Source organism: Anguilla anguilla, chromosome 3, assembly GCF_013347855.1.
Source record: "Anguilla anguilla isolate fAngAng1 chromosome 3, fAngAng1.pri, whole genome shotgun sequence".
In the NCBI taxonomy this organism is placed as follows: Eukaryota; Metazoa; Chordata; class Actinopteri; order Anguilliformes; family Anguillidae; genus Anguilla; species Anguilla anguilla.
The window spans coordinates 67119517-67141843 of NC_049203.1; the positions used below are offsets into that span (position 1 = coordinate 67119517).

General features: G+C 39.8%; 1 protein-coding gene across 6 annotated transcripts in view; it reads right to left on the minus strand.

Moving 5' to 3' along the window:
• ikzf2 (IKAROS family zinc finger 2) overlaps window positions 1-13889 on the minus strand; it is a 44338-nt gene extending 30449 nt beyond the window's left edge. Inside the window, exons 1-3 of one of the 6 annotated variants that reach the window (XM_035410483.1) lie at window positions 8092-8259; window positions 6723-6790; window positions 1243-1291 (exon numbers count right to left, since the gene is read on the minus strand). In XM_035410483.1, coding sequence (XP_035266374.1) covers window positions 1243-1276 — 34 coding nt within the window. In that variant the 5' untranslated portion in view covers window positions 1277-1291; window positions 6723-6790; window positions 8092-8259. Of the gene's footprint in view, window positions 1-1242; window positions 1292-6085; window positions 6204-6722; window positions 7373-8091; window positions 8260-13038 lie in introns of those variants that run through there. The other 5 variants (XM_035410484.1, XM_035410487.1, XM_035410485.1 and 2 more) reach the window with 5 other exon arrangements.
• Between the last annotated feature and the right edge of the window lie 8438 nt (window positions 13890-22327).

Here is a 22327-nt window from a genome sequence, read left to right on the forward strand (position 1 = left end):
CACAGATACATTTCCCACCAGGAGGCCTTTCACTTTCAACACGAATTGTCATGTGGCAGCCATATTGTCCAGCGTACCAATTTTTTAAAAAACTCATACACTGTGTCGCAATACACATACACGGCGTCACAATACACATACACTGTGTCACGATACAGAAGCACCTGTGAATCAGTAACAAAATCAGCCCTATTTACCTTCCCTGATTCAATTTGCATTTGAATTACATTCAGTTATATCACCTGTCAGTAGCACAATGCACTGCACTTGTATTTGCTGATGCTAGTTTATTTGCACTGTCTAACAGCATAAGCCTGTTACACAGAGATGTGCACAGAAATGCATTCAACAGATTGACATACAATAATAATAATAATAATAATAATAATAATAAAACTGTGTCCATTTCTATTTATGGAATGAAAATATGCCCCACCCCAGGGAAAATTCACAAGCAGCCCTCCTTGCTGGTCTGGTTCTCCAACAGTAGTCCTCCCTGGGGAAACTGAACGTCCCTTTTCTTTTCACAAACACTGACACCTGTCCGATAGGCTCTACACCTGTGCATCGTACCTTTGGCTGGACAGCCACACACACTCACCAGTTCGTTAAAGTGGAACGCACAAGCAGCGTTCGTGTGCACATCAAAAGACTCTTTAAAAAACATTCAGTCCTAATAGAAAATCCCCAACTGGTATTGTTTTATGAGACATGTCTTTTATTATTATTTTTTAGATATAGGTATTCCAGAGTTCTAACAAGTGGCACACACTGACGATGTATCGTACATACAGTACTCAACATTCAGCTAACATTACCGGAAAGGCCACAGAAAACACATATGGGTTTCCAAAACAAAGCGTATGACTCCTGATAATTTTGTGATGAATTTGAATAATCCCATTATAAATTGCAATATTGCAGCATATATCATAAATATCATTGATCGTGTCCATTTCATCTCCATTAAGAATGTACACTTGGTGCAGTGCATGAAGTTACCCTGTCCCTTTGTTTCACAGCTTTGACTGAGAGAAACCCAATAAAATGCAATTTAACCTGCAACTAGGAACCATATACGGCCCCAAAAAAACAGCACCGACTAATATAGAGTGTAAAGAGTAACAAATGCATTCAACAATGATGGGTGTAGCACTCTTGCTTTTTGCTAACACCTGTCACAGTTACGTTTGAACGCAAGCTTGTAAGGTGGATGAGGAAAGTATTAAACTGTTTACTTACTAGCCAGATATCCATCCGCAACCTCTGTTTCCATAGTCAGGGGGCAGGGCTGTAGGGATCAAGGGGAAGCATCCGATTAGCAGAGAGGCCTTTTGAAAGTGGAGGAACATGGACAGGTCTCCCCATTCCCACTTCCCCGACCAGTGCCGGCCCTAGCCTTGGAGGATCCCCAAAGAAGGTTTTGATTTGGGGGACCCCCATCCCGCCCGCCCACCCCCAAAATAATACATACATTTTAGAATAAGTAGAAGGTCCCCTGGTTGTCGCAGGGCTCTGGGGTCGAGGGTCGGAGTCACAGAGGGCTAAAAAACTCACCCCTTCATACAGAGCCACTGTCTTCTCATCCACCAACAGAAGGCAATCTTTAAAGCAATCTTTAAAGTATGGCTGCCCAACCCAGTTCCTGGAGATATAACATCCTGTAGGTCTTCATTTCAGCCCAAATTTGGCACACCTGATTCAACTAACGAGCAGCTCAATAATCTCTATAGAATAGACATAGCTGTTTAAGGAGGTGCGCATTGTTCGGGTTGGAGTGAAAACCTACTCGACAGTAGATCTTCAGGAACAGGATTGGGCAGCCCTGCTCTATCTGTTGAACGAGGTGTGCATTGTCAGTGCTGGATTGAGAACCTACAGTAGACAGTAGAACTCGAGGATCTAGGATGGGCAGCCCTGCCTTAAAGTAGGTATGAGTTGCGCATGCGACAAACCTACTGATTTGAGGTACATAAAACACAGAGGGCAGAGGTGCTTAAGAATTCACCTTTACATATCACCGGGTTGGGTCAATTCAATTTCATAATTACGCTTTGGGATTTTGTAAATCATGAACTGACTGCATGGAAACGGAATCGACGCCAACACAGCATGTCACAGAAGGGGTTCAATTCATCCGCTACGTAGCTGCATCTTTAGAAATGAAGTCTTCTCAAAAGCATATAGGTCAACCTACGTACGTGTTATACATATTGATTCTAAGTCAATAATGGTTATAGTATGATAATTGCTAAAATTAACAAAAAAAATTGTCATACGCAGAAAAGCATAATCCCTGATAACACCTCAAAAGCGTCACATTAAAGAGAAATCATTTGGAGTACAAGAAGTCCTGGTACAATGTATCTGCAAAAGAGCTTTGACTTCCGCATATGACTTCCTACGAGAGAATCACACAGCACAGAATGCAATTTTTCTCATTTGTCCAGTGACATTTAAAATGTGGTCACATTTCAGTGTCTCAAAACTACAAACGAGCACACAAAGTGCGTGTTGACCAGGACGCACAATAAAAACGTTCAATTTAATGAGCATGTTTTTATCTGATTTTATGGCTGTGGGTATCGGCTCACATAAACATTCGGACATTTAAAACATCAGGAGATAAAGACGCTGTACATAAATGCATAAGCAGTACAATGGTAACTTATATGAACTCATATATGTAACTACCATATGGAACAGGCACCTAATACAGCAAAATGAACAGCGCCGTTTTGGCTGCAATACTGTGGTCTCCAGAAAACAAGTTTCTATAGTGCATGCGTTTTAAAATAAAAATAGCATTGACTGGTTAGAGTAGAGGACAGATACTTCAGAGCTTGGCTCAATGGTGAATCGTCTCCTCTTGGTGTGTAGTAGCTACAGTATTTTGAGAAAAATAGAAATGCATTGAATAAAAAGTTAAACAAACTATGGGAAACAGTGAATCTCTCTGGTCAGCTGGGTTTACATTAGCTGTTAATCGTTCATTGCCGCACAACTGACTCCTGCTCAGACCACTAAACCAACAAATGTCAAATAAAAAATGTAAAAAATGTAAAAAATTGATTAAAAAAAACATTTAATTCAAATTTAGTTTGTAGCGATCCAACTGTTGCTGAGGTATTGATGGAAAAAGCTATGCAACGTTGGCTTGTGGCATTCGCTGTGGAAGTGGTTTCCTCTCACTGCTGCAGTCTGTCATTGGGTAAGCTCTACAGTGACTGTGCCATTTCAGAGAACATGGAACAAACTGTGTTCTGCCAAGTTATTTGTCAAAGCAACAGGTTTAAATGTTTATCTGAGAAAAATGGTGGGGAAAAAAAACAGAAGATACAAGATCCAAGAAGCAAATTTGGCTTTTTTGAATACTGAGAATTACAGTTATTTATCTATGCCCCTATCATTAAATCAATATATATCATACAATGAATGCATATTAATAAGTAAGTAGGCTTTTTGTAGTCTTTCAGTAAAAAAATAAACTAAAATAAAAACATTTAATTTGCCTTGGAAGGGAAAAGCTAAGTTATATGCCAGCCATCCAAATGCATACTGTCATTTTTTTTTTTTTGAAAAGAAGAAGGCGATTTGAAGACAGGACTTCACACATTTCACACATGAGGACACAGAAGAAACTAACAGCAGTGTGCCACTGGAGCGTACGAGAAGTTAACTTTGAGGTGGATATTTCGATGATTAACTGAATCACCTCAAGCCAGCCCTTATGTGAAAGCAAACCTCTCTCCTAATGGTTTCAGGTCCTTTTAAAGACAGACTTTAAGCCAAAATTAAACCTGTGCGTGAGATGTGAGGTGCAAACCAACCACCAAACTCGTGACCACCAAGTCACCCTTTATAAAGAGGAAACCTGCTCCATTAAATTAAAGGCCAACTATTTGTTCTCAGGGATTTGTTTTAAAATGACTCACTGCAGACCACGCTGTCACATTTAATTGAGCTTCTGGATCACAGAAAGACATAGGCCTAACCTTAAACATAGCTTGGCAGTGTGGGCCAGTGACAAACTGAGGAAAGCATTTACATTTTGCCGAAATCATCATCGAGTGCTTTTCAAAGCACATGAAGCTCAAAAAAAGAGATCTTTTTCAACAACAGAGGGTGCCTAGGACACCTGGCAATACAACACACACGACACTTTCTTGACAAAAACCCATTCTCTCTACAAAAATAAATAAATAAATAAATACTGGATTAAAACAGTTGCACTTTCATGAACTGGAAGAGTGCCCTTTTCTCGTTTAAATGGGAGAGTCTGACACGTTCCTGTTTTTCAGGTAAATGATCCATTCTATAATTATGTGGAGCCAAAAGCCTGCAGTGAAGAGGAACCTGTTCAGGCCTGGTCAAGCTGATGAATTAAAGCCTGAGTCCACTGGAATGGTGGTCAAGACCCTTCTGTTTCCTAGTATCTGTCTCACTTCACTGCTAAGGCTGGACCATACCAACACTTCAAAAATAACTATCGGCCACTTCCCTACACTTCTTACGACCTTCTGTCGCACATATACAACATCGCTCACTCGTTCAGTGCTGTGGCTCGGCGTAAGAACGGTCCGTGAAATGAATTCAATTTAACGTAACAAAAACAAAATGAAGTGAAGTGAAGTGAAGTGAAATGAAATGAAATGAAATGAAATAAAATGGCTCCCATGATTTAGGTTCTGTCGTTATTGCAGGCTCCATATTGCCGTTTCCTCCTCGGCAGCTTTTAAAATGGACAGGGGTAGAAATCAATTCCAAAATTTACCACAGTCTAGCACTCGTCAAGAAAAATGCTACATGGACAGCAAGTTCTAGCAGAACTTAGTGCCACTGCTGTTATAGATCCCCCATATGGGTCAGTCAACCAACAGATTCAGCTATGTGTATTATCAACAATCTATCGTGAACTGACTGAATTGGAGGCTGTGTAGTGTATTTACTTCACTAACTACACCAGGCTTGTAACTCAAGAGGCTGCAAGTTCAAATCCCAGGCTAAGCACTGCCGCTGTACACTTTGGTACCAAGCTCTTTTCCTTGTTTCCGAAAAATACAAAGCTTTATAAATTGAGAGTATGAACACAACAGAACAGCGTAGGCTTCTCTAAATAAGGAGACCTGCTAAACAAATAAATTGTATTATAATGAATTAAACACATATCTATATATCGAATTTTAACTACCTAGAGTAGATGATTCCAATCATAATATAATCAAGCATTATATAAAAGTTCAAAATGCTACTTTAAAAACAGTAAAGTATATAGGGTGAAGTATAAACATGCTATACTTTCTAATGCATATGGACATGAGTTATGATTTAACATTAAAATATACATTTTAATGCTTGTGAACAAATCACAGACTTAATCACGAGTGTTTCATTGCCTAGCATAATTTTCATTAAAGCTGTGCCTTGCAAGTCAAATTGTCTGTATTACTTGAAATAATAAGTCCACTTTGGTTACAGTACAAGTCTTTTCTCCTCAAAAAGGAGTCATTTGTAAACATTCAACATGGTTAATCAGTATCAGTGATGACATAAATAGAACTTGACTGAAAGCTATATATCTCATACGGAAAGTGAAAAAGACACCATCCACACAATGTCACCAAACAGCACGATTCTGGTTACAAAAATCAGTTATCTAGGTGTCTAGAGATATGGTATGAATGTGACACTACAGAACTGAGTAAATATATAAAGATATATATCATAATTTTCATATGAATTTACTTTTTAAAGACATCTTTACAAGTCTGAGGTGTCAAACAACAATGAAGAGCACTGTGGACAGATGTTCCACCTTTTTTTTCTTCTTTTTTTTCAGTTTCTCACCAATGATTTAGGGAACTCCTTAGCAGAAAATCCCATAAATTACCGTATTATTACATCTCCTGGAAGCCAGTCAACAATGTATCCTGTAAATGAACACATCAGCCAAACTTTCATTTTCATTCTTTGCTCAGTATAAAAAATAAATAAGTAAACACTTTCGCTCTGTAGCCTAATATGTCTCTGCAAATGGCGAAAGTAAGGAATGTATTAAATTAAATGGACTGAGGCTGGTCCATACCGTAGATTAGCCCCAGACGCCAAACGATGCCCACATTTACTGTTCTCGAACGATCCGAAGACGCAGTTAATGATCCAAGCGCTTAATGCTGCTGTGAAACTCGTAACTGCAACTTCAGAAATCGCAGGTACACTACCGTGTGTCATCTCAGTACTTCTGACAGTTACACATAGCCTGACCGCATTTTTTTTATTTTATCTTTTTTTTAAAATCAAATTTACTTTGACTTTACCCTTAAATCGACAACACTGGCAAGTAAGAACAGCCAAAAGCGGGGCAGACCACACGTAGCTGTGTTTCGGTTTGATACTTAGGGGCATCAGCCGCGTCCTTCACTGTTCTGACCAACCAATACACATGAATAATGACACGTTACGTTAAGTTCAGTCTGGACTTCTCGCTGGTAGCTGACAGGTAAGCCTACTATATTTTGAGTAGTTAAGAATGTAACCGCTACATAGTGGAATAAGATTTTTTTTTTCACAGCTCATTTATTTCACTGGTGAAGTTCCAAAATGTATACACACGACGGTGATGTTTTATTATATAATTTTATAATATATGGTGCTGCACTACAGTATTACCTTGGCTTATACGATGTTCAATTATGAATGAAAAATTACTTCATAAAGTTTACCTTGTGTTGGTTCCCCCGAACAAGTGCTTATCGATGTTCAGCCGGGAAAGAAAAGGATGCACACTCTCCTTGTAAAATAAAATGAAATGAAACGAAATGAAATTAAATAAAATAAAATATATTTTAATTGCTGTCGATGTGCTTGCGCTGAATAAGCAGTGGTTTGAAATGCCACTTGTCCCTCCTTATAATGTAGGCTGCAACTATCCCGCTTCAACAATTAAAAAAAAAAAAAAAGTTCAAGAAATTGTGGTTTTAAAGTCTTGACGGGGGACTTTAACCAGCAGCAACAGGAAATCGGCTTGTTCCCCAACTAAGACTGCAGGAGCAGAATGTTACACCAAGTACATTTGTTCGGTTACTTCCTCTGCCAAACGAGCCCGTCAACTTTTCCACTTTAGGCTACTGAAGACCCCCCGCACCTGTGGAGCGCCGCGTTCCCCTTCCCTTTGAGCTGCAGCCTGCTGACAAAAAATCTTAAATAGGCTAATAATACAGCGAAGAATAGTCTGATTTATCAATATATAATGCGCAAAGTTAACATGAAGGCACATTAGAGGTTTGGGCGCAAGGAGACATACAGTAGCTACGTTGTTTAAAAAAGAAAGAAAACTGGATGCACCGGTTTCTAAGGAATTGACCGGAGAAAATAAAAGGGAACGGCCTATTTTTCCACCGAAGTAGTCGGGATTTCTTTGGTCTTTGACACAACGCCCACATAATGCAATGTAGCCTAGTCTGCGATAAATTCCATCCTGTCAATATCTGTCAATATGTTTTTTATAAAAATTTAAAAAGCGTAAATTTTAACATCCCCGTATTTAACTATGCGACCTATACATTTTAATTCTGATTAGATAGGGTTGATTTGGGAAGCAAAATTGAGACGTCTGGTCTTCCAATTTTTTTTTTTTTTTTTTTTACAGTAGCATAATGGGGCGTGTCTTCGAACTACAGTCACTCAGTCGCTGCAACTAACTAACTGCTGTACACGATTCCATTAAGCATTGGCAACTGGTGCGCAGCAATGCCGTGGACAACCAAATGGACTGGTCTCCATTTCTTCCAACATTACACGTACCAGACTATTCTCAACTTCGCCGGTATAGGTAGCGCAGTTCAGCAACAAGTGATCCGGCCACTGCGCTACTGCACACTGTCATTCTGATAAATTAGCCCGCCGTTGAGAGGCACTTATTTCTGCGGCGCTTGTATCCCGTACGAACACGCTACATGTTAGCTACTACAGTGAGATGCTGCCGTTCGATGCAGTGTTCGCATTAAGGCTCGTTTTAATGGAAAATGGCTATTAGCCGGAATTAGCATTATGTTGTAGAAGTTGGATATATATGCATATATTTTATTTTACCTTAAAAGGACAGAAGATGACAGTATCCCATCGTGTTTGCTTTAGAGCTTGACATTGAGTGCATTTCCTATTTTTCTCCTATTTGTTTGGTAGAATAAAACTACGTTCTATTGTAACAGATCCGCAGCAACAGTTAATCCCCTCGCTTACTTCCTCCATCTTCGAAGCCAGAACAGACAGAGAGGCTATGCTGAGAACTTGGTCTGACGCAGAGAAACGGATCCCCTGAGCGAGCCGCTGTGCTCGACAATCGATTACAGGACTTTAGAGACGCGTTGCTATTGTTGCAGGTTTGTTTGTTTATTTATTTATTTATTTATTCATTTATTTATTTGACTATAACGTTATGGGAAAGATACTGGCAGTGTGTAGGCTATCCCTTGTTAGAAATAATTACAGTATAGTACTATTAAATAATTAATAGTATATTGTAAGCATATTGCACCCCCCCCCCCCCCAACACACACACCTAGGCTAAAGTAATCATAGCTTAGCAACATAGTTAAGAGCCATTTGCAGATTTTGTAAAAAAAATTATTAAAAGACAATATAAGCATTGATAAATAAATATAGTAGTACAACAAATACAAATAAAATGTAATAGAAATAAATCCAAATAAGTAATCATGTAATTGTTGGGGGGGGGGGGGAGGGTCCAGAAATTCAAGATTACATACAACACAGCCTATCACAGTTTGTATTACTGAGACTTCTTCATCTTCTCACTCAAACTCATGGGATGTTACAGAAGAAACTGACTCCGTTAGTGATGGGTAGAACAAAGCAAATGGCTATGAATTTGCCTAATCAGTACAATTAATGTCGGCCTCTGCTGCATATAGCTACTAATACTATATCTCTAATGATTTCACGAGCCACTAACCTCTAATTTGTTAGCACAGTGATTGCTACTGCAAAATAAACAGCTTTGAGTGGTTCAATACTGGCGTAGGACAGGACATTATCCTGCCGCAGACAGCCGTAGATAGCCTACTGTTGATAGAGCGTTCCGAGATGACGATACATCTAATAACTGAGCACAACTAGTCGGCCATAGTTCGAGGGGCAGAATTCTGTGTTATGCCATTGGCTTGGTAAACGGTAAAATGGACTGCATTTATATAGCGCTTTTATCCAAAGCCCTTGACAATTGATGCCTCGCATTCACCCACCTTGGCAACAGATTGGAACCCTGCCAGGTATTTATGGGAGATGTGGGAATCTACACCGAGAGACATGTGTTCTTTATTGCCATCAAGTGCGTGTGTGAGTTTACTGACTTACTTCTAGAAGAGCGGTGTCATTCCTTGTGCAGAATTCCTGACACCAGTTGGCTCCATGCGATTCACAAACTGTATGTCTGTATTAATTCACAAACTGCATGTCAGTGTGACTTAAGAGGTACTATGGCCAATAACCCAATAAAGCCCAGATTTTTCCCAGAGATTTCATGCATATAATCATTTGCACAATATATATATATATATATATATATATATATATTCACGGATAGAAAAAGAGTGGTAGAGACTTCGGCAACTTCAGTTGCCCACAGGCTTCAATGGGTTAACCCAAATTCCCTTCCTTTCCCTTTTAAACCCACACGTGCATTTTGGACACTACACCTGATGTTTAACTAAACCTAAAGTGTAAATTAATCCCTAATTAATTGCAAATTAAAATCCACATACTAGCATCCAAAAATATGCTCACTTTATTAATGTACAATGAAATCAAGTATGTTCTATAGTCTATCATGGCGGAGCTACAAAATGCCTTTTTTGTTCTCTCTCTAGCTCCCTCTTGTGATTACAGTCAGCAACATATTCACCTATCTGCTTCACCTGTACACAGCACAGAGAACCCAACCACATTGCTTCACTAATGCAATGTCTGATGCTTAACATTACATTTCATTGTATGTTGAAAAGAGCTCCTGGAGCAGACATCAAATTGTAAACTACCATAGTTGAGGCACTTGTACAGAGTAAAACATTTGGGTAAACGGAACTTGGAAAGAGTACATTTAATAAGTAGAGGACTCTCATAAACGGTCATAGAGGTAAATGAACACTGGAAAATTTATTGTGTGACATCGCAGAACAAAGCAGAGAATAGTCTTAAAATATCATTTCACAAAATTGATAGTTCACAAAAGTTTTAAAGACTCCCTTTTGGTAATAGGATAAGCAGCTTCTCGTGTAAATTAATTTTAAAAAGACACTGCGTGATTTCTGCCTAGATCTCATATGGAAAATTAAATCACACATAATGTTGGACAAATATGGTTAATATACCATACTTCCTCATCTTGGCTACTTTTACATTAAAGGGGGAATATTAAGTTACGGTTTCCTTTTTTGCTAACTGTAAATTTATAAATCCAATAGTCTTCCACTACTACATAATATGTCACCCAAAGTATTGTACATATCCTCCTAAGTCCTGGCTTAAAAGAGATTAAGTGTTTATTTTTTTCTTTTGACATAACACAAGTGCCTTTGAATGACAAAAAACATGTTACAGTGAAAATATTTTCAAAAAATATTATTTTATTTGATTTTTATTGAATGACCCTTGCAGTGTGGGTTTCAGCATAGTAGAATATGTGCACTTTTTCGCTTTGGATAAAAGCGTCTGCCAAATAATGTAATATAATGTAATGTAATATGGTGCCTGAGGTAAAGACCAGAGACTCATGTCCTTTATAGGTGACAAAAAATAACTGAAATAATTGTGGGGTCTGAGGAGGATAAGGAGGATTTTTTATGTTTGGAATTTCCATTAACTATCTGCATCTTATATTATTCCAAATTCATGTCTATATGCCTTTTCTTTATTTTATTTAATAGTACTTTTGATGATCTGTCACATCACAATTACAAATCTAAACATTCAATAATAGTTTACTAAAACAAGATATATATATATAATGGAAATAAATATCAAATAAATATCAAATATGAACATACATTTGCATCTATTTACATTGTCTAATTGGAATAGATATGTACTGCTTATGGCAGTAAAACAACTTCAGTGCAAATAGTAAGTTGCAAGAAAATGTTGGCTTATTGTATTGTGATGAGATTTACTGTGTTTGGGCTTTAGGAAAAAAATGAGCGAAGTAAAAATGGCACACTCATTTCCAAATCTGTCATATATATACGACTGCTATGTCTTTCTTTCAGCCATATTATTCATTCAAGACTGTGCTACAAAACGCGCTGTCCTGTCTGTTTGAAATAATTCACGAGGGGTGGCTCTTTGCTTTTATGTATATGTTCCAACATTACAACAATGGAACCTCAAAGTTATAATTGAATAATCAGGGGACTCTACAATATTTGCCTATGTTGAAAATGTCATAAAAATAGACTGATTTAAAGAATTTAAATCCTTCATTGACTGGAATTGTTAATTATATTACTGAGACTATGTTTTATTTATTTATTTTTTCCAGTTGGGTACTCTCTGTTTGCACTACGTCAATATCCAACAATCAAACCAGCAGAAACTGGAAGTGCATTATTTATGTCCAGCTGAACAATATGTTTTGCTTTCAGTGGCCTGCATTCTCTGTCCACTTTTGATCGCTGTTTGATTTTGTTCTGCCCTTATTTTTATAATCACAAAGAAGACGAAAAAACTACAGATGGGGAAAAACCTGAATAAATGAGTGGAGAAACATTACAAATGCACATGCTTCCATTCAGGTGTACTGCAGGATACAATTAATTGATTAACACCATATCATGCTCTGTAGCATGTATACAAATAATGAGGAGGCCCAATGGGCCTTGATCTTGGATCAAGATGGCAAGAGGAAAAGATCGAAGTGACTTTGAAAGAGGGTTTCTAATTGGGGCACGGATGACAGGAGCTTCAGTCACGAAGGCTGCTCAACTGGCTTGTGTTTCAATAGGAACAGTGACTAAAGTGACACCTGCATTTAGATCTATGGGAAAGACATCAGTAAATAGGGCTGGAAATTGTGGTCGAAAGCACACGTTCGCTGTCCGTGATGCTCGTGCGTTAGTGCGATATGTAAGGAAAAACAGAGAGAGCAACTCCTCCTCAGCTGAGAAAGTCAATGTAGGATGTGATCAGACTGTGTCAGCAAGAACAGTCTGTCAACAACTACATAGGTATATTATACTGTAGTAGGGTTGCAGTGTATAAACCCCTCATTACAAAGAATGAATGCACATTTGAGAGTTCAGTGGTGCAAAAAAGTTGCAAAACTACAGAGTTGTGGAAAAATGTGATGTGGTCAGATGAGTCATCCTTCACCATATTCTCAACAAGTGGGCGAGTGCATGTGTGGCCTACGCCAAGAGAATGGCACATGCCAGAATGCTTGACCCCTACAGTGAGAGGAGTCTGATGGCTCTGTTATGCTGTGGGGGGGGGGCGTTAAGTCTATTCATAGTTAGAATTTCATACTTTTGAGATCTCATTCAAATTTAATCAAGTCTACAGCTATGAAGGTTTAAAAAAGCATGCATGTTTCAAAATGACCGACAGAATGAAGGGTCTTGTGTTGGGATCCAGTGGATTTAAATTGAGTTGAATTTGCCAAAAACAAAGCCTTAATTTGCTGATGCTTATTTTTAGGGGGTGCTCACGGGAGGGGTGTACTGACTATGTGGTACATTGGGGTTCTTTCTGGATACAACTGACTACTCTGGACTAATATCCATGATCAGAGAAACACATTTATATTTTTTAGCTGAATGTGTACACAGTGCTGATTGGACCATAATCTTAGAACTGCTGGCCAGACACAACACTTTGAGCAGGAATATGATCAGCCACTTGCATTCTAGGATATTCATTGTCCATTACTGTTTTGCTTTGAATCTTTACAAAGTCCAGCTGGTGTACTTGTTTACTTGCCTCTATTGCAGCAAAGCTATGCAGTAGCACATGGGGGGGTAGCTTTACCTTCGCATGGTGGTGGTGGTGGAACCTTCGCTAGCCACTGCTAGCAAGCCATAGCTTTCAGTCTGCAGCTTTGTTCTGTAACACAAGCACACACATTTACACACATATGGACCTATAATTTAATCATTTATTTTATTGCTTTTTTTTCCCTTTAGCATCTTTACATAGTTTAGATAGTGTATTTCTTTATGTGCCTCTTTACTGCAAAAATAAATGTACACAAACAGTACAATGTGTAGCACATCATCAAACATATAAACATTAAAGATAATACAACATTTACTCCTTAAACATAAAGATTAGAAACAGAACACTATGAAACAAATAAAGCTGTTGTGTTTGATCACATCTAGGCTTTCTTGAGTGCAAGTTTATTATGCAGCAGCCAGCTATCCATGTTGGAGCGAAGTAAGACGTTATAATCATACATATGATCATGAGTTTGAAGATCTAGTGAGCTCATCCGTCAGGTGGCTCTATCTCTACTTTAGCCATCGTCTTCCACTAGTTCTAAAAGAGCACTAGGACTGAGTGTACGTGACCCGTCATGTACAGTAGGCATGAGATGCCTAGCCTGCTGGTGTACTCCTCGGTGCTACAGGGTGACATTTCCTCTGCTGCTTGGTGTTTATTTCAGTGTGTTTTTTTTTTTGGTTTTTTTTGGCAAGCCTTTGATTTGCACGGGCTTCCTCGTCAGTAGCAAAGCAGCGTTTTTTTGCACAAACGCACACCACTGGGGTCTCACGCCAGTACATTTCCACTGCTTGAGTTTGGTGTTTGAAGTGCAATGTAAACCGTTACTAGACCCCCTCCCACCTCTCTCCCACCTCTCTCTCTCTCTGTCTCTCTCTCTCTCTGTGTGTGTCTCTCTCTCTCTCTCTCTCTCTTTCTTTCTCTCTCTCTCTCTCTCTCTTTCTCTCTCTGTGTCTCTCTCTCTCTCTTTCTCTCTCTGTGTCTCTCTCTCTCTCTCTCAGCCCTCCGGTTGAGGTACAGGGGGGAATTTGGCCCGGGTTAGCCAAGCAAGGACCTCCACATGCAGCAAATGGAGGTCCCACTGCATTACAGACTGCAGAAGTCCAATGCAGAAATCCATGCGGAAAGCCATGCAGAATGGCACGTAGAAAGCCATGCATTCGCTGCATGGCATGGCTTTTGGCACAAATGTGTCGTTATCACTTCAGGCATCAGCGCAAATAAAGGCTATCTCTCTGGCTGATGTCACCGCTGATAGCCCCTACTCAAACTGATCTGATCGCTGACTGACAGCCCCTTCAGTTTGCTTCTTTCCTGAACGAGGGAGTCGGCACTTTTCAATAGCGAAATCGGAACCCCAAGCACGCACTTCACGCTCTTCTGATTTTTTCTAAACCGGGCGCATTCACCAAATTTGCATTTACTGTTGAAGTAAAAGACCGAGAGCTTTGGCTGCATTAAAGTGATACGCACCTGAAATCCTGCCAAATAACTCTCATTGTGTAACTCATTATGATTAGAACACCCTTTAGAAATAAATATGCAAACACCATTTCCTTGAAATGTCAAATTAGAAAAAGAATTCCAGGGCTTAAAAATGAAATAGAACACAATTTAAAAGGAATAAATTCATGACTGATATGGAACTTTTTTATTTATTTATTTTTTTTAAACCCCAATCAGAGCAACTGCTGCACATCACCAAAAAGGCCCCATGTTGTGTCTAGTGAAAAGAGCGGCTTTTTTTTTTGGGCCAAGAGCCCAGCGTGTAAAACGCGAGAACGTTTCTCGGCTGGGCCCTGCCTTGTCAGTTACACGCTCGGAGATAAGCATCAGCTCTGCGCAGACGCGGCGGCCTCGAGGCCGTCCCGGGAAAGCCGCGCAGACGCAAACTCCGGCGCGCGGTCAGACGTAGCCCTTCCGCCGCAGAAATCAATCGGGCCTCGTATCGCAGCCATCGGGCTCTCGTAACCGACGGTCCGGTCCCTGCCGTCTGACGACTCTCTGAACAGCAGAGAGAGCAGTGTGGGGCCCTCACAGGCCCTGATGCCCCCCCCCCCCCCCCCCCCCCCCGCACACTCCCTTACACCCCCCCCCCCTCCACCCGCCACCCGCCACCCGCCACCCGCCACCCCCACAACAGTACTGCTGCGGCCTGGAATGAACTCACAGCCCTCAGCTCTTTCCGCCACTGAAATGTCACTGCTGACTGCTTGACCAGCGTGCTGCGCCTTTCGTGACACCCTCCCAATCTCGGCGCTCGATGCTCCTGACCTATTTTTTTTTTTTTTGTCGAGACGCGGAGTTTCGCTGAACTTTCTAACGTTTCTAAGCACGGGGCGGATAGACTCACCCTAGGAGACCCTGGTCACGGTTCTTCTACTGATTTAGGAAACAGAAATTATTATGTAATGTTCCATCCCTCCCCCCCCACACACTCATTTTATGTGCTGAGGACTTTCACACCTCTGGCAGTAGCATTCTGGAAATTCAAATGTTTCGCAAGATCACCCGACCACGACCCTGTGATTGACATCTGGCGACCCAGTTCTAGATCCCGACCGTGACTTGAAGCGTTCTCTGACTCTGTACGCCACCCTTATGTGAGCATCTGGTAGGAAAAATTAACTGCTTCTTTGCTTGAACCCACATGGGGGAAAAAAACAACAAACAAACTGACATGACTGCTGGAATTATCAATACATTTATCTCAGATGTACTTCACTCTGTGATTTATTTGTCTTTGTTTTAAAGTTCACCAGTTCAGATGACATTTCCACTGCATTCGGCATTTAAAATTGCAGGTGTGCTGCTTTTTCCTTTGAACTGAACACGGCTTCAAGGACACTGAACTGGTTGTATTGGCCTCCAACATTACTGGCACTCTTTGTTAAAGATGTGCAAAGGAGGCTGTTTAAAATAAATATGGGTCATGAGCTATGTTGCATGTTCAAAAAAGGGAAAATTCTATTTTTTACACAAATAAAATTACCCAGACAAAAATATCGTCTTTGGCACATTTTATGTCTTTTTCCAAAAAGATATGTCACAAGTATTCACATCCCTAAAACCTCTTTCAAATGAAGAAAAAATAATTATAATAATAATCTGAATGAACATGTTGTTTTTTAAAGTTTACTTTAATCTTTGGAAACTTGGGGTAGAAAACCTTGGGTTTACAAAAATATAGGTAAAAAATGTAAAATGTAACAGACATAAAAGATCTATGTTTCATCCACCAAAGCTATATCAAAGGAAACTAGACAAAGATGTTGTTCTCTCTCACAACAAATACTGTAAAATGTCAAAGATGCCACTTTTGGCAATGAAGTCAATAATTAAGAACCACCGGAGCAATATTAAACCTGCCTGTTAAAGGACACGAGTGAACACAGCTGCCACACAAACCAAGGCAGACAGTTTAGGAGGCAAAGAAAAATGTTCAGGCAATACATAACAAAACATAACATAACATAACATAACATAACATAACATAACATAACATAACATAACATCATAACATAACATAACATAACATAACATAACATAACATAACATAACATAACATAACATAACATAACATAACGTAAGACGAGAACAGGCCATTCAGCCCAACACTGCTCGTCTATTCCGACCACTAAACTGTACTCAATGCTTAGTTTACCTAAAAGCTAGATAGTATCTAACACTGTATCAAGCCGGGCCTTGAATACCCCCAGTGTTTCTGCCTCCACTACATGTCCAGGCAAGCCATTCCACACATTGACCACTCTCTGTGTGAAAAAATATTCCCTAATGTCTGTGTGAAATTTACCCTTTGCCAGTTTCCATTTATGCCCCCTCGTTCTGCTAACCAAACTCAACTTGAATAATTTCCTGTGGTTCACTTTGTTAATCCCTTTAATAAATGTAAAAGCCTCAATCAAATCTCCCCTAAGTCTCCTTTTACTAAGCTTGAAAAGTCCAAGTCCATCTCAAGCGTTTCCTCATAACAATACACGGTTAACTGAACACAAAATGGTCTTTTACGGCAAGGGCCACCTCAGTCTCCAGATTGTATCTGATCAAAAAATAATGTGGTTAGAACTGAACAGCGCATATCCATATAAAAGGAATTTGAGAACATTCTCTACAGAGGAATGAACAAAAATCCCCTGAGAAGTTCAGGAATCTCATAAAACACCGTGGAAGTGTCATCCTTGTGAAGGGAGGGTTCACAAAGTACTGATAATATGGATTTAAGTATTTTAGAAAATGTGTTCTTTTGGTTGATTGCATTGAAACATTGCCATTTTTTTTTTTTTTACACATTTGAAAATTCAAATATTTTAAACAGTCTTTTTTATCTTCATCATCAGTGTGATAAAGTGTGCAGGTTTTTCACCCTTTGCCATGTGATTTGAGTCACTGTTGTGTTGCAACACAAATCTTCACCATACACTGATTTCTTGAAGCTTGAAACAGGTTATTCTCAAGGATTTGCCTGTCCATTACATTACAAGCTCTTAGCAGATGCTCTTATCCAGAGCGACTTACACTTAACTTTTTAAAATTAATGAATTAATATATTTATTTTATAAATCAAATCTGTGATCTTTAGGTTACAAGACCAGCTCCTTACCTATTATACTACACTACACTGCTGCCTGTATTTGGCTCAATCCGTCTGTACCTTCACAAACAACAAGCTTCCCAGTCCCTACTGCTGAAAAGCAATCCCATAGCATAATGCTGCCACCACCATGCTTGATGGGGAGTGAACAGGCTCTCTTCTTTGCTCAACTGCTTTAATTCAGACAAACTGGTAGGTTCTCGAGCATGGACTGCATGTTTCAGGTCCTGCCACAGCATCTCTCATTGGGTTCAAGTCACAGCTTTGATTAGGCCATGCCAGAACTTTCATTTTGTTCCTTGTCAGCCAATGAGATGTGGACTTTTGCTTTTTGTGTTTTGGGTCATTGTGTCTTGCTGCATAACCCCAATTACGCTTCAGCTTCAGCTCACAGACAGATAACCAGACATTCTCCAAAATAATTTTCTGGTACAGAGCAGAATTCACGGTTCCTTCAATCGTGGCAAGTCATTCAGCTCCCGAGGCAGCAAAGCATCCCCACACCATCACACTAAAACCACCATGTCAGCATGATGTTCTTACTGTGAAATGCTGCATTTGCTTTAAATCAGACATGATGGGACCCGTGTCATCTAAAAAGTTCCACTAGTGACTCATCTGTCCATGGAACATTATCCCAAAAGGTTTGGCGATCATCCAACCGCATTTTTGCAAATGTGAGATGAGCACTGACGTTACTCTTCAGTAGCAGTATCTTTCTTATTGTGGAGCAACCTGACTCAATGCCAGCCCGCAGGTTGATGACTTACTGCATGCGATCACCGATCGCAGCATCCTGATTGGCTGTGGAATCATTATGGTGAGTCACGCGCAAGAGGCATCCCCACTTGAAATCCCCCTTTATAAAGCTATGAATCATTAAATAGCTACCGCTACACCGGAAGTTGAAGTGCACAGAGCGAGGTGGCATAGAGACTCAGATGGAGGTCTGTAAGAAGGAGCAAGGCCAGTCCTAACCTCGCCTATAAATTATTCAACGTCATTCAGCCGGACGGGGCAGTCACCTTGTCTGCTCTTCCCGGTGGTGTTGGGCCTCCCTCCTTCTAGATTTTCCGCGCCTTTGGTAACAGAAGATTTCGAGCGAATAATCAGAACGCGGCGCGAGTGCAGATGTTGGTGCTCACGGTTGCGGTTTGATGCCGCGAACGCAAACGCTTCGAACGTCAACAGGCGAACAGGACGGAGCGCGCGCGGCTGACGTCGGCCCTCAGGAAGCGCTGAGAGACGCCTGTATTCATCAGCAGAAAAATGTGTCATAAAGCCGCTAACCCGAACCGCCCAGCACTAACCCTCTGTTAGGGATGTGGTATCGCCTCTTTTCATCCTCCTCCCTCCCTCCCTTCCTCCCTGCCTCCACACGCAATGATATCACATTCTAATTGTGGGCCACAAATACAGATATTAATCCTGTATGCTCTCTTAATTAAAAAAAATAAATATATATATATATATATATATATATATATATATATATATATATATATATATATAAAATAAATAAGCGAAACCGCAAACGCGAGCTCGGAATGCCCACGTAACACGAACACCGCTCTGCTGGATATTTCGGCTGCTTCCTGCCGTGGAGGGAAGGGCAGCGATGTGAAACCGCGTGCGCGAGCGCTCAGCCGACCTCAACATCAGACGCGACCAGCGACAGCGCTGTACGTTTAAACAGGAAATGTTTTTACACTCGGCGTTTGGAAATAACCTCGGGCCATTTGCAGGAGAAAGCCATTTTGCGCTCCGAGTAGACAGACGGGTGGAGGACAGCGGGTTATCATAACTTGGTTATTGAAATGAAATGACAAGCTGTTCTGTTTGTGCAAGGTCTTTTTTTTAAAAGTGTGAATCCTATTTAATTTATCATTCGAAATAACTCAAGCAATTAGCTCTGCCTGCAATTAAAAATATTTTTAAAAATAAGATTGACTATGCATCAAGTATCCGAGATAAAAAATATGTACGGTTGCCAGACTTAGTCAAAAGTCAATTTTGTTGGTTGGGTTTATTTCATAGATCCCACATTAGTTGATAAGTTGCTATCCAGATGTTTACTGGACAAGGGTAAGAATAATTCCTACAATTTAAACAAATCTACAGTATCACATTGAGGGACTTGACTATGTTACCTGAAGTAGAACAAAAAGGGGAAATTAAAATATGAATTCATTCACACATTCTAGATGATTCTGTTTTGTTTTGGGGAAGGCCCTTTCCTGTTTCAACATGGCAATGCCCCTGGGCACACAACGAGGTCCATATAGAAATGGTTTTGTCGAGAATGGTGTGGAAGAACTTGACTGGCATGCACAGAGCCCTGATCTCAACCCCATCAAACAGATTTGGGATCAATTGCAAATCCACCTGTGAGCCAGGCCTAATCGCCCAATCAGTATCCGACCTCACTAATGCTCTTCTGGCTGAATGGAAGCAAATCCCTGCAGCAATGCTCCAACATCTACTATAAAGCCTTCCCAGAACAGTAGAGGTTGTTATGACAGCAAAGGGTGGACCAACTCCATGTTAATGCCCATAATTTTGGATGAGATGTTGGATGTCAGGCGTACACATAATGTTGGCCATGTAGTGTAAATTTATCTGTAGATTTAATAGTGAGCGTCAGGCGGTTCTGAGCGGCACAGCCGCAGGCCAATGCTGCTCCCTAGCGTTTCAAATGGGAGACTGCACAGAAACTGCAGGTGCGTCTTTTTAAATCTTACCGTATTTACTCAACCTCGCAATTAGCCGTTTCGCCATTTACCTGAACGTTTATGGTTAATATGCATTTCTATACGTCCAGTATAGACACATGATTTAAAAATCCCCCCCCCTTATAAAAGTGCTTCAGTACATGAAACTATTTATTTATTTATTTATTTATTTACTGTTTTTTATTTTTTTTTTATTTAATTTAAACTATTGGCTTAACGGCATGAGGGGCTTTGGCTGGGGTAAAACACTAAACAGTGGAGACGTGTTCCGATGTCTTCTTGCAGAATGAATTACGGTTAAAAAAAAACAGTAGCCTATCATACATCATACATACACTTAGCAGTGCATCCCGTTAAATTTCTAGCGTCTGGCAAGTCACATCATTTAGCAAATAAATACGCATAAATATATATATGGTAACACAATTTTCACCAATCACTTAACTTAAAATTATATACCAAACGTCTAATCAACTGCGAACACTTTACATTATTACATATGCAGCGGTACTATAGATAGATGGAAGGGTCACAGGCAGTTTTCAGAACGAATGTAAAGCAACATTTAAACTCACAATTTCAAAGGTGGTAAAATAATAAATCAGCCATACGCATTCCGAATATCTTTATCGAGGAGCCTAAGTCGACTTTACACGCAGAGACACACTAACGTTACTCTCACCTTTAAACTCGAGGGGAGGCGTTTTCCGGGTTTCTTCGTTTCCGCAGCAACAAAAGCACGCTCAGTCCTGGAATACTACACGTATCGCGAGAAGGAGGTTGTGTTTCTGTTACCCGACGTAGTTGGGTAGTTGAGAGAGGCTGCACTGTATAGTTAAAAGGAAGTTGGATATTTAAATGAATTTTTGTGGGCACCAAGAATTTGGCACTTTTTGAATGTTTACTCCCCAGTTCAACTTTTGATTGTCTGTGTTTGGTATCTCACTGGAGCTGTCTCTAGGGTAACAATTTTCTCTAAAGCATATGACTCTTATGATTTTACACTTGCTTTACAATAAATGCAATTTTAGGGTTTCCATAGGCACTGGATCAGCATAATAATCTGAATAATTATACCATGTGTGTTTAATTCTGACCCTCATAAAAATATTTTCTTTGCAAGTGGAGAAGAAGGAAAGTAAATGTGCAAAAAAGATTCTGCATGTTCAGTACAGTCTGAAATGTATACACACACATATACTAAAACTAAAAATAGATTGGCATTTACATGAAAAAAAAAACAAACAAACAAAAAAACAGCTAGTCTTGTACAGAGGCCAACAAGAAGGGGGAATCATTTGCAATCACGACACACGACCAATTCATTTGGAAGAGTGAATATTCCATAATAAAAAAACTGGATAACTCAAAATTGTGTACATTTGTCAATATGTCAATGGCAATTCCCTCTACAAAACAGCTAACCCAGTGAATATTCTGGTGGTAAAAGTATATATATCATTGTCTAGGCGTTCAGGTGAAAACCTAGCTACATTTGGTTGAAAAGTGAAAGTTTCCTAGAAGACTAGGACGTAACCAGGCTATCTGGGTATCACCTGAGCCATATTGAAATTGACCTAGTCCATTTATGTCAAAATGTCTCTCAACCCTAGATTTCTACTGATCTTGTCATCTAGATTCCGACTTTTGCTCTCTGGATAGACAGGAGAAAGTACTGAAAGTTTCTGGAGCACATAAACAAAATATAAAAGAACAGGTCCAGTCAGCTGACAGCACGGCACGTCTGTGGTCACAGACGAGGCAACAGATGGCACAGATATTAATTTATTTATAAATGTATTTATTGCAAGTGCAATCTGTTACATTAGATTTGAAAGTAGACTTTGTTGATATGGTGTACTTTGCTGTATTGTAACTGTTGCTCGGTTGAAGGGATGCTTTCAAGAAATGCCCGTTGGGTTTTGAGATGAATGTGACTGCATTCATCTCAGGTAATGTACAGTAAGTTACA